Source organism: Eretmochelys imbricata, chromosome 1 (assembly GCF_965152235.1).
Source record: "Eretmochelys imbricata isolate rEreImb1 chromosome 1, rEreImb1.hap1, whole genome shotgun sequence".
In the NCBI taxonomy this organism is placed as follows: Eukaryota; Metazoa; Chordata; order Testudines; family Cheloniidae; genus Eretmochelys; species Eretmochelys imbricata.
This window is the reverse complement of record NC_135572.1, coordinates 186425503-186441654: the sequence shown is the minus strand read 5'-3', so window position 1 is coordinate 186441654 and position 16152 is coordinate 186425503. Positions and strand designations below refer to the sequence as shown.

The 16152-nt window shown below is 47.4% G+C and overlaps 2 protein-coding genes across 4 annotated transcripts in view; both read left to right on the top strand.

Moving 5' to 3' along the window:
• The window catches only part of LOC144266658 (uncharacterized), a 59936-nt gene extending 58230 nt beyond the window's left edge, over window positions 1–1706 (top strand). For both annotated transcript variants that reach the window (XM_077820113.1, XM_077820121.1), the window contains exon 3: window positions 1503–1706. In XM_077820113.1, the coding sequence (XP_077676239.1) occupies window positions 1515–1706 (192 nt within the window). In that variant the 5' untranslated portion in view covers window positions 1503–1514. The remainder of the gene's footprint in view (window positions 1–1502) is intronic.
• On the top strand, window positions 1668–15774 carry BCL9 (BCL9 transcription coactivator). Of its 2 annotated transcripts, XM_077820095.1 has the most exons (7): window positions 1668–1801; window positions 5491–5807; window positions 6928–7117; window positions 7590–7689; window positions 8142–10380; window positions 12422–12682; window positions 13621–15774. In XM_077820095.1, the coding sequence occupies exons 1-7, from the start codon at window positions 1749–1751 to the stop codon at window positions 14724–14726; spliced, it is 4266 nt and encodes a 1421-aa protein (XP_077676221.1). In that variant the 5' UTR covers window positions 1668–1748; the 3' UTR covers window positions 14727–15774. The 2 variants fall into 2 exon arrangements, with proteins under 2 accessions (XP_077676221.1, XP_077676229.1); XM_077820103.1 differs by lacking the exons at window positions 1668–1801; window positions 5491–5807; window positions 7590–7689 and having other exon boundaries at window positions 7067–7117.
• Window positions 15775–16152: the final 378 nt, after the last annotated feature.

Below are 16152 nucleotides of genomic sequence, written 5' to 3'. Positions count from 1 at the left end.
GCAAAGACAGGAATATTGAGCAAACTTACTGGGGTCACCAGGATCCCTCTTTGTGTCTCCAGGCAGCAGGAGAAGCTCTGGAAGGGAGAATATCTGGAGTTCTCGAGATCCACAAAATCATTACATTGTGATGTCCTGACACTGTGGATTGATGTTGCATCGAAGTGTACTGGTGTAATATCATGAGACAAGTGTGACGATGTGCCAAGATCACTTTGAGGAGCTGGAGGGCCACAAAGCTCCATACCAATGTCTTACTAGCCAGTCTTTCCTGGCAGCAATGTGATCATATGGTGGCAGGTATTTCTTAATCATCCAGTAGCAACGCATCAGTGAACCAATTTGTGTCCTCTTAATACCCTTAAAACATTAGTTCCTTCATAATAGGCAAGACCCTGCCAGCCTGATTAAATCTTACTTTGTTTCTATTGATTCATACAAGAAACTGCTTCTTCAGTGCTGAGAAGGAATACTGGGAATATTCATATTTGAATAACTTTTAACTAGCAATATTTAATACATTAACAATAAATCTTGTTTATATTCTGAATTATGTGGATTTACATCTGAGTAGGTGAGATGAACAGAAGATCTGTTAAAATATAAACAAGACAGAAAATTGGGCTAAAGAATTTTGGAACAAAGGACATAAGAAACGTAAAAGTCCAATATTTTCCTCCTCCAACAACGTAGAAGAAACAGTGTTATGCTGTTCTGTACGGCCAGCATTGTGCATGTTGCCTCTCTTCAGAAACGAGCTGAAAAGTGCTCAGTTAAATTAAAAAATGTTTTTAAATAGCTTGTATGATGTTGCTGAGAAAATTTGGATGGGCAGTTCTCTAATGATCTATCAACCTTTCAGTTAGAAACAGTAATTGACCACAAGTTCTCCTTTGTGTGCTATGCTTCATGGCATAAGCTGGTTGCTTACAGGTGGTCAGGAAGGCATGTTCTGTTCTCTCTCTCTCTCTCTCTCCCTCCTGTGCACCTTCCACCACACAGCATTGCGCAAATGGCTAATTGTTAGGGGTGGGGGGCGGGCGGGGGGATTTACCTTCCTCTGAGAAATCTGGTAATGGCCATTCATAGTGGGAATTCTTGATAATCAGGACTAGCAGTCTGATCTGTCTAGTTCTATGTTCCTAGTGATTTTGGTGTGGTGTATGCTTAAATAAGTCGTATGAATTCTTCCATGACTTGGATCAAAGTGTCTGGGTAAGAAGAGCTTCCCTACCTCTTTCTTCCCTGCTCTTTTGAATCCAGCATAACTCGTTTTGGGTGAAGGAAGGACTGGCTTTACCACTTGTGAGTTCTTAATACCTGCCCAGAGCTTCCTCTTAGCTGTACATTCCAACTATCTTCCAGCCAGCTGAAAATGCCAGTCCCTCACCCTCTTAGTGAAGGGGAAAGGATTGCCATCCATGGGTCTGTTTCAGGTAATTCCAGGGTTTGGAATGTATTTTACCTGTTTCCTGTTCTTTCTTTGGGGCGGTTTGGCACAGTGTGCCCTGGAGATGCGAGACTTCCCCTCAGCAGCAGGAGGCACACATTCAGAGAATGCTGGAGCTGCAGGAGGGAAGGGCCCAGTGCAACGACAGAGAGAGACAAAGAGAAAAAAGACAAGCAGACGGACAGCGGTGAGAGAAGCGTGCGGCAGAAAGTGCTTCAAAGCTGCCAGCAGCAGCAGGCCCCCTAGAGGAACTTGACAAGAGCCCAACTGTGTGTGTGTGAGCTCAGGATTTCTGTCAATGCATTCCAGTAACCCCAAAGTGAGGAACTCCCCATCAGGAAACACACAGAGGTGAGAAACTTCAGTGAACTGTTCTGGGTAGGGAGGGGGAGGTGTCCCTGCTCTACTGCAGTGTTATCCAAGGCCTGGGTCAAGCACTGGTGCTCTTTGTGCTTGCACTCCCACACAAAGTTCTCCCTGTGCGGCTGGCAGGAGCAGCAGCATGGAACTGATTACCATTGCACAAGCCTTGTCCATGTCATTCATCTGCCTGTGCCAGACTTCATAGAATATTAGGGTTGGAAGAGACCTCAGGAGGTCATCTAGTCCAATCCCCTGCTCAAAGCAAGACCAACACCAACTAAATCATCCCAGCCAGGACTTTATCAAGCCGGGCCTTAAAAACCTCTAAGGATGGAGATTCCACCACCTCCCTAAGTAACCCATTCCAGTGCTTCACCACCCTCCTAGTGAAATAGTGTTTCCTAATATCCAACCTAGACCTCCCCCACTGCAACTTGAGACCATTGGTTCTTGTTCTGTCATCTGCCACCACTGAGAACAGCCGAGCTCCATCCTCTTTGGAACTCCCTTTCAGGTAGTTGAAGGCTGCTATCAAATCCCCCGTCACTCTTCTCTTCTGCAGACTAAATAACCCCAATTCACTCAGCCTCTCCTCATAAGTCATGTGCCCCAGCCCCCTAATAATTTTTGTTGCCTAGACTCTCTCCAGTTTGTCCACACCCCTTCTCTAGCGGGGGGACCAAAACTGGATTCAGTACGCCAGGTGTGGCCTCACCAGTGCCAAATAGAGGGGAATAATCACTTCCCTTGATCTGCTGGCAATGCTCCTACTAATACAGCCCAATAATGCCATTGGCCTTCTTGGCAACAAGGGCATACTGCTGACTTATATCCAGCTTCTCGTCCACTGTAATCCCCAGGTCCTTTTCTGCAGAATTGCTGCTTAGCCAGTCGGTCCCCAGCCTGTAGCAGTGCATGGGATTCCTCCGTTCTAAGTGCGGGACTCTGCACTTGTCCTTTTTGAACCTCATCAGATTTCTTTTGGCTCAATCCTCCAATTTGTCTCAGTCCCTCTGTATCCTGTCCCTACCCTCCAGCATGTCTACCTCTCCCCCCAGTTTAGTGTAATATGTGAACTTGCTGAGGGTGCAGTTCATCCCATCATCCAGATCATTAATAAAGATGTTGAACAAAACCGGCCCAGGACCAACCCCTATGTCACTCCACTTGATACCGGCTGCCAACTAGACATAGAGCCCGACAATCTAACCAGCTTTCTATCTACCTTATAGTCCATTCATCCAATCCATACTACTTTAACTTGCTGGCAAGAATACTGTGGGAGACCGTATCAAAAGCTTTGCTAAAGTCAAGATATATCCTGTCCACCGCTTTCCCCATATCCACAGAGCCAGTTATCTCTTCATAGAAGGGAATCGGATTGGTCAGGCATGACTTGCCCTTGGTGAATCCATGTTGACTGTTCCTGATCATCTTCCTCTCCTTCAAGTGTTTCAAAATGGATTCCTTAAGGACCTGCTCCATTATTTTGCCAGGGACTGAAGTGAGGCTGACCGGTCTGTAGTTCCCTGTGTTCTTTCTTCCCTTTTTTAAAATATGGATACTATATTTGCCTTTTTCCAATCGTCCAGGACCTCCCCCAATCGCCACGAATTTTCAGAGATAATGGCCAATGGCTCTGCAATCACATCAGCCAACTCCCTCAGCACCCTTGGATGCATTAGATCTGGACCCATGGAGTTGTGCATGTCCAGTTTTTCTAAATAGTCCTTAACCTGGTCTTTCACCAATGAGGGTTGTTCACCTCCTCCCCATACTGTGTTGCCTAGTGCAGCAGTCTCGGAGCTGACCTTGTCTGTGAAGACGGAGGCAAAAAAAACACCAAGTACTTCAGCTTTTTCCACATCATTTGTCACTAGGTTGCCTCCCCCATTCAGTAACGGTCCCACACTTTCCCTGACCACCACCTTGTTGCTAACATACGTGGAGAAACCTTTCTTGTTACCCTTCACATCCCTTGCTAGCTGCAACTCCAATTGTGCCGTGGCCTTCCTGATTACATCCCTGCATACTCTAGCAATATTTTTATACTCTTCCCTAGTCATCTGTCCAAATTTTCACTTCTTGTAAGCTTCCTTTTTTAGTTTAAGCTCACTGACGATTTCACTGTTAAGCCAGGCTGGTTGCCTGCCATATTTGCTATTCTTTCTGCACATCGGTATGGTTTGTTCCTGCTCTCTCAATAAAGCTTCTTTAAAATACAGCCAGCTCTCCTGGACTCCTTGCCCCCTCATACTAGCCTCCCAGGGGATCCTGCCCATCAGTTCCCTAAGGGAGTCTAAGTCTGCCTTTCTGAAGTCCAGGGTCCGTATTTTGCTAATCTCCTTTCTTCCTTTTGTCAGGATCCTGAACTCAGCCATCTCATGGTCACTGCTACCTGGGTTGCCACCCATTTCTACTTCCCCTACCAATTCTTCCCTGTTTGTAAGCAGCAGGTCAAGAGGAGCACAGCCCCTAGTTGGTTCCTCCAGCATTTGTACCAGGAAGTTGTCCATCAACACGCTCCAAAAACTTCCTGGATTGTCATTACTGTATTGCTCTCCCAGCAGATATCAGGGTGATTAAAGTCCCCCATTAGAACAATCATTCTCCATTGACTTGGAAGAGGAGAAGTTTGGAGGAAAAGCAATGCACTGGATGTATCATGTGCTTGACAGCACACCTAGGTTTGATCCTGCACCCTTGGGGTCAGCAAGAGCTGATAGTAACTTGGAGGGAGTGCTTCTGAGTCAGCTGTCTGACCAACTGAAGGAGCAACATGGACAGGCTCCATAGTGAGGCTTGCTACAGTGCACTGCCTTTTGGGCTGGGGGTGAGGGATAAAATGAGCTCCCAGCAGATCCATGCAGAAGAAAGGAGGAGGGATGACGGTGACTAGACTAAAGGGAGGAAGGAAGACTGTAATTGAGTGGAATCTAAGGAGACAAAATAGTTTTAGGATGTAGTTTGTGTAATGGGTCAGTGGGTGGGAAAAGACTGTTTTTGAGTTTCTTTTGGTAAACTCTAATGCAGTCTCCTTTACCCCATTTTGCAGGAGTGTGTGTGGAGATAGTATCCTCCTCTTTCCCCATTCAAAGGCAGCTTATAGCTGGTTTAATTGTTTTCATGGTCAGAGGTTTGTATTTTCCTGGCGAGTTTCCCTGATCTGTGATGAGTGCTGCAATAATGCTGGGTTTTCCTTATGCTCTCTTGGGCTGGCTTGTGGTGGGTTTCTCTGCTCTGTGATCACAGCTGTACTGTGTCATTTGGGTCTGGATGGGTAGTGTGGTGAACTTTGTGGTGCCCTGTTTGTTTACTTTGAGCTGGTCTTGGTGTGAGATGCTTTTCTGTGTACATAGAAACCGTTGTCTTTATTGACAGAAGCCCCAGAGGTAGCTCCTCATGTGACTGAGCAGTTCCTGGGATCTGGCAGGCCTGCTGCTTGTTCTTGTGCCTCCTTGAGCACTGTGATCCCATATTGGATAATAACCCTTTCTAGGCATGTTTGAAAAAGCAGCTGGATGAAACCAAGCATGTAGGCATTTCTTACTCGGCAGTAACTGCCTTGCTCGGTAAAGGTGGCATCAGCAGTGGTTGCTGCTGCTGCTTCTCTCTAGTCCATTCCCACCAGAGTGAATCGACAGTCTAATCTCTATTTTTAATTCTCTTTTTTTCAGTAGCCCCAAATCAAAGCAGGAGGTGATGGTCCGTCCCCCCACAGTGATGTCCCCGTCTGGCAACCCCCAGCTGGATTCCAAATTTTCCAACCCGGGTAAACAGGGGGGCTCAACCAGCCAATCCCAGCCCTCTCCCTGTGACCCCAAGAGTGGAGGTCACCCCCCCAAAGTGCTCCCTGGCCCAGGTGGGAGCATGGGGTTGAAGAATGGGGCTGGAAATGGTGCCAAGGGGAAGGGAAAGAGAGAGAGGAGCATTTCAGTGGATTCCTTCGAACAGAGAGATGCTGGGACTCCCAGTGACGATTCGGAAATCAAAGGTAAGTGCTAAGTATTGGTGTGAGATGATCATTTGGCTTGTGGGTGTTAGCAAAAGCATGTCTGCCTGAGGTGGTGACTGTGTTCAGTTGAAGTACAGCCCTGATTAGGATTGGAAAGTTGTTTCATGCTAACACATGCTAAACTCCCCAAGAAGTTTTGGGAAAATAAATAAAAGCTGTTAGTCTCCTTCCACCCCACTCTGTCCTTTGGCCTCCCAGGAGCTTCTGTGTTTGAATCGGAGTATCAAAGCCAGCATGCAAGCCAGTTCTGTGAATACAGACAAGTAAGGTGTATTGGGTGATGATAATCACTTACACCTCTGTGACTGGTAGGAACACAGGACTGGGAGTCAAGACTTCTGGAGTCTGTTCTGGCTCTGCCACTGATTCATTGTGAGACCTTGGACGTGTCCTTTACCCCACTCTTTAATTTCCTAACCTGTGAAATTAGGTGCAGTATAAATAGCTGCTACTTGTGTGTCTCAGTTGTGATATTTGATTAATTGCTCTGAGATCGCCACATGAAAGGTGGCGCAGAAGTGCAAAGAATTATTACTGCCTTGTGATATTAGGTCTTCCAGGGTTTGCATTTGATAGACACCTTGACAGAGTGGCAACAAGAGAGCTTTGGCTGTAAAAGACCTAGGTCCAGTTTGAGTTCGTTTCCAACTGGTGTGATTAGAAGCTGTGTGGTCAGTCTGACGGTATAGCAGACTAGGGCTCAGGTGGCATGAGTAAGGAGAGAAAAAAGGTCTCATATAAAACTTCCCCCATCTTACAAGAACTTCAAATGCTTCTCTGCTTGTGTGTGTGTCTCATATATGCTGTTTGACCTAGTCATTTGTGAATGCTAGGAAACTAGCTAGAGCTGAGACAGTATGAAGTTCCTCTCAGCGGTGCCTGCAGAGTTTTTTGGAGTGTGAGGGGGAATCATGGTGTAACAGGACAGCTTCCTTAGTACTAACTGGGAGAGGAGTCTGAGCCTTCTTTATGGGAACGTTGGGTATCGTGATGCCAACTGAGAGTCAAGGGTGAGAGAAGTATCAAACTTCCTCACAGCTTCAACACTGGTGAGACCTTCCCTCCCCCCTCCTCCCCCCGACCCCTTCTTCCTTTCCAGACTGCAACTCTGCCGACCATATGAAGACCCAGGATTCCCAGCATACGCAACACTCCGTGACTCCTTCAACTGCTTCAGCCCCAAGGTCTTCCACACCCTCCCATGGCCTGACTGCCACTTCGGAGCCAGCTAGTGGACAAAAGACTCCATCCAAAGTGGTTTATGTCTTTTCTACTGAGATGGCCAATAAGTACGTAAATGTGTCCATCATGTCTTTCCCTCCATTTGTGTTTTACCTCATTACATTAAATTCAAAAGCATGTTTTCCTCCTTCAAATCCTTTGTGGGGTGGGTAGCCATTTACAGATCATGGGGGAGCATTACTGACACGTAGCCGTGGATGAGGATTTTCAGTTTCTTCCACCTAGCCTTGTTTTTGGCAAATGTTGGCAGACAGCCTGTTTCATGAGCTACACAGTGGATGGTTTAGGGATGGGTTAAATGGTGACACGAACCCTAAATACTGATTAGCAAGATTCTGTAGATGGGAGGATTTTTCTTCTCCTTTTGATTTCTCTTCTCCCAGACCTCTGGGGTCAAAAGACAGGTGGCTCAGCCTTTTGCTTTCCTTTTCTCCCTGCCCCTAGTAGTTGGGAGAGAGGGGGATTTAAGAAAGATAATCATCCAACTGCAGCCTCACCAATGTCTGTCTGTCTTTACAGGGCTGCAGAAGCTGTGCTGAAGGGACAGGCAGAAACCATTGTGTCCTTTCATATCCAGAACATCTCAAACAGCAAGGCAGAGCGAAACACCCTACCCCTGGTAGGGAGCCTTTATTTGATAGAAGGGGGAGATGGAGTGGTGTGCACATGCGTGGGGGAGGGCGAGGGCGAGGGAGGGTGACTCCTTACGCTCTGAAAAGCATGTTCTTGGCTGGAGGGAGCACTGTGCAGAATTAAAGGATTTAGTGCTTCCAGAGTAGTTTTCCAACTTTATTATAATTGGGTGGAGTCGTTCTGGTGATATAGGAGAGAGGTGCAAACATCATCGTTTGGGTCTGTGGGTGACACATGAGTGAAATGAACATTTCATCTTTGTCCAAGACTCTAGTTTGCAAATTATATGTGAAAGGCATGAGTTCCTACAGAAAGTGTTCATAGCAGGTTTGTGTGACTAAGGTGGGGACGAGACAGTGCATCTTGATCTTTATCCCTTTCACTTTATTCACAGAGATGTAAAAAGAGCTGATTAAAATGTTCTGCTTTGTCTTTCAGAACACCCAGGTTTCTGCACTTCGAAATGAAACCAAGCCTCTGCCACAACCTCAGCCGCAGCCCCATGCTTCACAGGAACACAATCCTCCCCAGAATGCCAAAATACAGCCAACTCCACCTGTTTCGGCACCAGCATCGAAATCTGCTGGCCCCCCGTGTCCCATGGATCAGGACAGTCCTGGAGTAGAGAGTAAAGTGATGTCTGTTGGCAGCCCTGCCAACTCCACCCCGTTGCAGACTGAGGGATTTGGGCAGAGTTCAACCCCAAATAATCGAGCAGTCAGCCCAGTCTCCCAGGGGAGCAACAGTTCCAATGCAGACCCCAAAGGTCCCACCCAGCAGGTATCCGGTGGTGACCCATCCAGTTTAGGCGAGAACCCAGATGGACTGTCTCAGGAGCAGCTGGAACATCGAGAGCGCTCATTGCAAACTCTACGAGATATACAGCGCATGCTTTTCCCTGATGAGAAAGAATTCACTGGAGGGCAAAGTGGGGGGCCTCAGCAGAACTCTGGAGTTCTGGATGGTCCTCAAAAGAAACCTGAAGGGCCAATACAGGCCATGATGGCTCAGTCCCAAAGTTTAGGCAAAGGGCCAGGACCTCGGACAGATGGAGGGGCTCCATTTGGCCCTCAAGGACATAGAGACATGCCCTTCTCACCAGATGAAATGGTGCCACCGTCTTTGAACTCTCAATCTGGACCCATAGGACCAGACCACCTGGATCATATGACTCCTGAGCAAGTGGCCTGGCTGAAGCTACAGCAGGAGTTTTATGAGGAGAAGAGAAGGAAGCAAGAACAGGTTGTGGTGCAGCAGTGTTCCCTGCAGGACATGATGGTCCACCAACATGGGCCTCGAGGTGTGGTTCGAGGCCCCCCACCTCCCTATCAGATGACCCCTGGTGAGGGCTGGGGTCCTGGCGGTCCAGAGTCCTTTGCTGATGGCATGAATGTGTCTCATTCTCTACCCCCCAGAGGCATGGCCCCTCATCCCAATATGCCTGGGAGCCAGATGCGCCTGCCTGGATTTGCAGGAATGATGAATCCTGACATGGACAGCCCCAGTGTCCCAAACCCCACATCCAGACCTGGGCTTTCAGGAGTCAGTTGGCCAGAAGATGTGCCAAAAATCCCAGATGGCCGAAACTTCCCTCCAAGCCAGGGTGTCTTCAGTGGTCCTGGCCGAGGGGAGCGGTTCCCAAATCCCCAGGGCCTGCCAGAGGAGATCTTTCAACAGCAGTTGGCAGAGAAACAGCTGGGCCTGCCCCCTGGCTTGAGCATAGAAGGCATCAGGCCTGGCATAGAGATGAACCGGATGATTCCCTCCCAGAGACACATGGAGCCTGGGAATAACCCCATCTTCTCTCGCATGCCTGTTGAAGGGCCCCTGAGCCCCTCCAGGGGGGACTTCCCAAAAGGAATGCCACCTCAGATTGGCCCTGGTAGGGAGCTGGAGTTTGGGATGGGCCCTGGGAGCATGAAGGGGGACATAAGTCTGAACGTTAGCATGGGCTCCAACCCATCTATGATACCTCAGAAGATGAGGGAAGCTGGAGTGGGGCCAGAGGAGATGATGAAACTGCGTCCAGGCGTGTCAGAGATGCTCTCTTCTCAGCAGAAAATGGTGTCATTGCCATTTGGAGAGCATCCCCAACAGGAGTATGGCATGGGTCCCAGGCCTTTCCTTCCTATGTCTCAGGGCCCAGGAGGTGGTCTCCGTAATCTCAGAGAGCAGATTGGGCCTGACCAAAGGACTAACAACCGGCTCAGCCACATGCCGCCACTACCTCTCAACACAACCAGTAACCCGAATAGCCTCAACACAGCTCCCCCTGTTCAGCGCAGCCTAGGACGCAAGCCCTTGGATATCTCTGTTGCAGCTAGTCAGGTGCATTCACCGGGCATCAACCCTTTGAAGTCTCCCACGATGCGGCAGGTCCAGTCTCCCATGCTGGGTTCTCCCTCGGGGAACCTTAAGTCTCCTCAGACTCCATCCCAGCTGGCAGGAATGCTTGCAGGGCCAACTGCTGCAGCAGCTGCTGCTTCCATTAAGTCTCCCCCTGTTTTGGGATCTGCTGCTGCCTCACCAGTCCACCTCAAGTCTCCTTCCCTCCCTGCACCTTCTCCTGGCTGGACTTCCTCTCCAAAGCCCCCGCTGCAGAGTCCTGGGATTCCCCCGAACCACAAAGCATCTCTCACCATGTCTTCCCCAGCCATGCTGGGGAATGTGGAGTCAGGTCAGTGCTTCCTTTTCTATCCAAACGTAAATTCTTTGGTTCACATATGGTCCTCTTGAAGTGTGACATGAGATGAGAGCTTAGAGGCTATGCAGTGTGCATTTGGGGTAGGGAGTGCAAAGAGGAGAGAGAACATGGAGTTTTTCCTGCCAGCTTGAAGCAGGTTGTGTCTAGGCACAGAACTAAGTGAGTGGAACATGTGGGTGAGCTCCACAACAAATTGCCTCCTCTCATCTCCTCTTGCCCATGTGCACATGCTGAATACTGCCCTTGTCCCAGAGATGACGGTCAAGTATATTTGGATTGGTTGGGAGGAAAGAGAAGGGGAGGAGGAAGTCACTCTGCAGAAGAGCTTAGAACAGTTTGTTTGCCAGTCTGTTCTTATTGTAATATTGTAGCATTGGGGAGAAATGTTGCTGTTTAGATCATAAAGGTGCCTCAAAATAAACTGGTTTGTTAGGATAAAGGAGAAACAACAGATACCTGTAGATAGATGTGTGCTGGCCATAGGAGCTATTGTTCACAATCTGTTCAGACACAGGTATAGTTTTACTTTACAAATTCTACTAGGAGGAGCTTTGTTGATACCAATTTGGATTTTGTCTATTTCATGTATAGTTAGAGGTAGCAGGTGGATTATCTACAGCTGCTCCTCAGAGATGTGCTGCAGGTCTGTGGGGTGGTGGTGGTATTGTTTTGTATTATCATAGCACCTGGGAGCCCCAGTCATGGCCTGGAATGCCTGGGGGAGGGACTACCAGCGCCTAGCACAAAAGACCGTACAATCTAAGAACAGATCGTGTGAATCCAGAAACCTATCTGTTTGGCATTTCAGCAGCACCAGTCTCCCCTTTCATAGATTCAGAGCTTATATGTGACTGAGTCTGTTTCTGCTACAAGCTTCCAAATATGTAAATCCCTGGTGTGCAGCGTTTCCATGCAGAAGCAGCAGTGTGATGGAACCAGCTCTCAAGAGGTTTTCAGCCTGTGAAACCTCCTCCTTATTGCAGGAGTTAGTGAGGAGTCTGTGAAAGATGCATGACTACATTGCCCCCTAGTGTTGCAGAATGATAACTGTATTGAAAGGGACCAGCAGGCTTTGTCCCTGTTCAAAGTGACTGGACTGCTCCTGTGGCTCAGAAACGCATGTTCTAGTGAGTTTTGAGCTCCTATGGCAGCAATGGTTCTCACTAGAGACACTTAATGTCCATTATATGCCAATAGCTGTCATTTAGCCGTCTTATTCTGAGTCGTATGCCTAGCATGTGCCACACTGGGAAGGAGGAAGAATCTGGATGCTTGTGTCTAGAGTGACCTCTGAGGTGGAGTGTTAAATTGGCATTGAATCTGGGCTTGAATTGCTGCAATTAGACCCAGACTCTCTAATCTGTTACTACTTTTGTGCCTAGAGGAGTATTTAATATCAGAGGTTTTTTGGTGGTGGCTTTTGCTTGTCTTAAACTTCTTCCTGAAAGCAATGACCTCTTACCCAAAACTGGGCCAGGCATCTTGAAGCTTATTGGTGAGGAGACATGGGGACTGGGAGCAGCAGAAAATTGTGTTTACACCTTTGGAAGAGGGGGGGATATTTTACAGTTACAGTCTCAAGGAGTATCTTTCCCTATTAATTTAATGAGCTTTTATATGCAAGACTTAAGCTTAAATCAAAACAGGAAACTTTGTATAAACTTTTAATAGAGCTCTCCAGAAATTGGCATGGATGCCTGTAGTGTATGACCTACTATGGCTGTATGTCCTCTGGTTTCTGTCTCTTTGTTCACATTTTGAAGCATAAATGGGAAAGTTTTTTTTTCCAACTAGTTGACCATGCTTCTGGAGTTAGTATTGTCTCCTTCCCAAAAGAAACCACATGGATAGAAATCCACTGTCTAGGAGTACAGTGTGTATTTCAACCATACTTATCTGGTTGCCTCACTACTACTATTTGGATGGACTCTTGGAACCATTGAGGGGGTTTTCTGGGAGAAAAGGGGTTTATTTTAAAGGGGAGAAAAAACTGCTAAACCCTTTCCTCTTTTAGGTGGCCCACCACCTTCCACTGTCAGCCAGTCTGCTCCTGTGACTCTCCCTGGAAATCTTCCCTCTAGCAGTCCCTACACAATGCCTCCAGAGCCCACGCTCTCCCAGAATCCCCTCTCCATCATGATGTCCAGGATGTCCAAGTTTGCCATGCCCAGCTCTACGCCACTCTACCATGATGCCATCAAGACTGTGGCTAGCTCGGATGATGACTCCCCTCCAGCACGCTCCCCAAATTTGCCACCAATGAACAATCTACCAGGTAAGGCAGCTTCCCAGCCAGCCTTCTGCACGCTCTGCTTCTGTTGGAGAATAAATGGTTGGAATGCTTCCCAGAAACATACACCCTCTTTTTATACAGAGGATGGAGCATGGTGACTGTCTGGCTTGTGCCAGAGTAAGGGGGAAGCTGCTCAGTTCCTTATCCAGGCATTAGGGGAGAAGAGAAATAAAAGCTCCTGTCCCTTTAGGCTTAGTGACCTGCTCTATAATGAGTGAAATGTGTTTACACTATAAGCCCCTACCCCAAATTGTTTGTTGTTCATAGGAACACAATAGAAATCTGTGTTTTTTAAAAAAAAAGCCAGTTGAAAAAGATAACTCTCAGCATGGAGTCTGGTAACAGGCATTTGAAGACTTTGCCTGTAGTTTACTGGTTTACAGTCTGCCCAGGACAGTAGTGATTGGAGCTGATCACATACTTGAAAAAATGATTTGATGGCAAATTGCAGCTTTCATGGACTAATTAATTTGACCAGCTCTAACAGCAGTGAGAGCTGTCTGACTTGCAGGTACCATATGTTTGGAAGGGAGGTATTCAGTCCACTTGCAGTGGACAAATGTCTGTGTATGTTTATAAAACAACCCCCACCCCCTACACACACTTGCCACTAATTTTCCCGCTTGTTGACTGTCTTGACAAAATGGTCACAATATGGATTGGATCTAGAGTGACCTCTCCTCCTACTTTAAGAGCCCCGTTCAGTCCCATTGGAACAGTGTGAGGACAAGGTAGGGCTCCTGCAGCCCATGCTGTGTATATTTTATGGTTCAATAGAACAGTAGCCCTAGCAAGTGAAGTTTTGGCATCTTTCACTGGCACTAATTTTGTTTTTTAAATTGGAGCCAGGAACATTACACAGAGTTCTTCTATCTTCTTTGATTGTCTGATCTAAATATGATTCTTTGTTTCTTCCTTAGGAATGGGCATTAATTCCCAGAATCCTCGAATTTCAGGTCCAAACCCAGTGGGTCCAATGCCAACCCTTAGCCCAATGGGAATGACCCAGCCTCTTTCCCATACCAATCAGATGCCCTCTCCAAATGCTATGGGACCCAGTATACCTCCTCATGGGGTCCCTGTAGGACCTGGCCTGATGTCACACAATCCAATGATGGGGCATGGTTCCCAAGATCCTCCAATGGTACCTCAAGGACGCCTGGGCTTCCCACAGGGGTTTCCTCCAGTACAGTCCCCGCCCCAGCAGGTGCCATTTCCGCACAATGGCCCCAGTGGAGGACAAGGCAACTTCCCTGCTGGAATGGGCTTCCATGGAGAAGGACCTCTGGGGCGTCCCACCAACCTGCCCCAAAGTTCAACAGATCCAGCACTTTGCAAGACTGGGGGTCCAGACTCCTTCACTGTTCTAGGAAACATGCCTTCAGTTTTCACTGATCCAGACCTGCAGGAGGTGATCCGCCCTGGAGCCACTGGAATACCAGAGTTTGACCTGTCCAGGATAATTCCATCAGAGAAGCCTAGCCAGACACTGCAGTATTTCCCTCGTGGGGAAGTTCCAGGCCGCAAGCAGCCGCAGGGTCCTGGGCCTGGATTCTCTCATATGCAGGGAATGATAGGAGAGCAGACTCCAAGAATGGGACTTGCATTACCTGGCATGGGGGGCCCAGGGCCAGTGGGAACTGCTGATATCCCCCTCGGAACTGCTCCATCTATGCCAGGCCATAATCCAATGAGACCACCTGCCTTTCTGCAGCAAGGCATGATGGGACCTCATCATCGGATGATGTCACCAGCACAAACGGCAATGCCTGGTCAGCCCACGCTAATGAGTAACCCAGTAGCTGCAGTGGGCATGATTCCAGGCAAGGACCGAGCCCCTGCTGGGCTATATAGCCACCCAGGTCCTGTTGGCTCACCTGGTATGATGATGTCAATGCAGGGCATGATGGGACCCCAACAGAACATCATGATTCCCCCCCAGATGAGACCCCGAGGTATGGCTGCTGATGTTGGAATGGGAGGATTTAGCCAAGGCCCTGGAAATCCAGGGAACATGATGTTTTAAGCTGCTACCATAAGACTGGATGTTCTGATCCTTGTCAAGATGAGATTCCAAGTCCTGACGGCTTTTGGGGAGCTTCAGGAGTACAGTTTGGCCATGCAATAGGTGAAAAGAGACCAGAGGATGCTTTGGGAAATCTCGAATGTATGGAATTTACCTGAAAACAGATTATTCATTTTAACAGGTTTTTTTTAAGATTTATTTTTTAAAAATTATTTTTGTGGACTTCAGTATCCCATGATGGCACCTGCTTTGAGAATCTGTAGCTGTATTTTGAGAATTGCCATTTGTCACAAGTTGCACCATTCTCTGTATGTTTACGTCCTTTGGACTGGCTTCTCCCAGGACTCTCGGTTATTTTTTGGGGCTTTTTTTGTGTACTGTACTATATTGTAAAAGGGATTTTAGCAGAGACTTTAGTCTTTGGGGTGAGAGGAGAATGGGATTCTAGGCTGTTTACTTTAGGTGGAGAATCCATCTTCAGAACTTCGGACTATTTTCCTTCAACTCCAATGTATAGAAAACCAAACTACGACCTCAGAGCAGAGTATTAATGAAAAGCACAAAAAAGGAACTTAAGTTCAGTGAGGGGAATCTTTTAAAAGAAATAATAAGTTAAGGACATATTTTTCAAATTATGGAGTGCTGTCCAGCACCTTCTGTCTCTCCCTCCCACTCCTTATTAAATAGGCTTCTCTCTCCGTCCCCTTCTGTCTCCTCCTTTGGCAGCTGCAATACAATGTATTATTTTGGGGAGTAAATCTAGAAGAGCCTCTCCTCGTGGGGAGTTTTCCCACTTTCAGGAAGGGGCTGGACTTGGACACTGTTACATTCTACAGTAGTCTCTCTCTCACTGTTTCCTATTCTCCTTTTCTTAGAAACCCCAAGTGATTTTATTAATGTGGGAGTGGAACAGACACTAAAAGTTATCCAGGATTTTTTTTGTGGTTATTTTTTTTCCTCCCCAGCGTAAGACGTTCTGTGTAACCTCCATTAAATTTGGTACAAAACCACTCGCCAGGGCTGTGGTGTCAGAAAAATAAAATATATTGTTTCTTACAAAAACGGACTTTTTTTTTTAATCCAGTCCAGTGGTGTCCTGTGTACTTCACATGACTGGCAAACTTTTCCTTGTTTGTTCCCTTATTAGGGTCACAACCATATTAGCTGCTAGATGGGACTAGCTTTTATATCTTATAAAAGGTACTGTATTGGTTGCCGTGTGCCTCTTTCAGTTCACTTCTCCTGTACTCATTTTACCTGTCCTGAGCTGAACTTGATTGTTTCTTTGAGTTTGGCATTATCTCAGAGGGTCAGACCTGAACGCTGGAGATGGTATCCACAGCCTCTTTCAACACTTTGAGGGCTGGAGAATTGGTTAAAAACTCTCTCCTGCTTCTGGACATCCTTCTGGGTTAGTGGTTCTTGG

Excerpts from the sequence above, each read along its gene's own strand:
- BCL9 (XM_077820095.1), top strand. The coding sequence starts at position 1,749 with ATGCATTCCAGTAACCCCAAAGTGAGGAACTCCCCATCAGGAAACACA. Across the intron at positions 7,118-7,589 it reads TCTACTGAGATGGCCAATAA|GGCTGCAGAAGCTGTGCTGA; the intron begins GTACGTAAATGT and ends CTGTCTTTACAG. Across the intron at positions 10,381-12,421 it reads GCTGGGGAATGTGGAGTCAG|GTGGCCCACCACCTTCCACT; the intron begins GTCAGTGCTTCC and ends TTCCTCTTTTAG.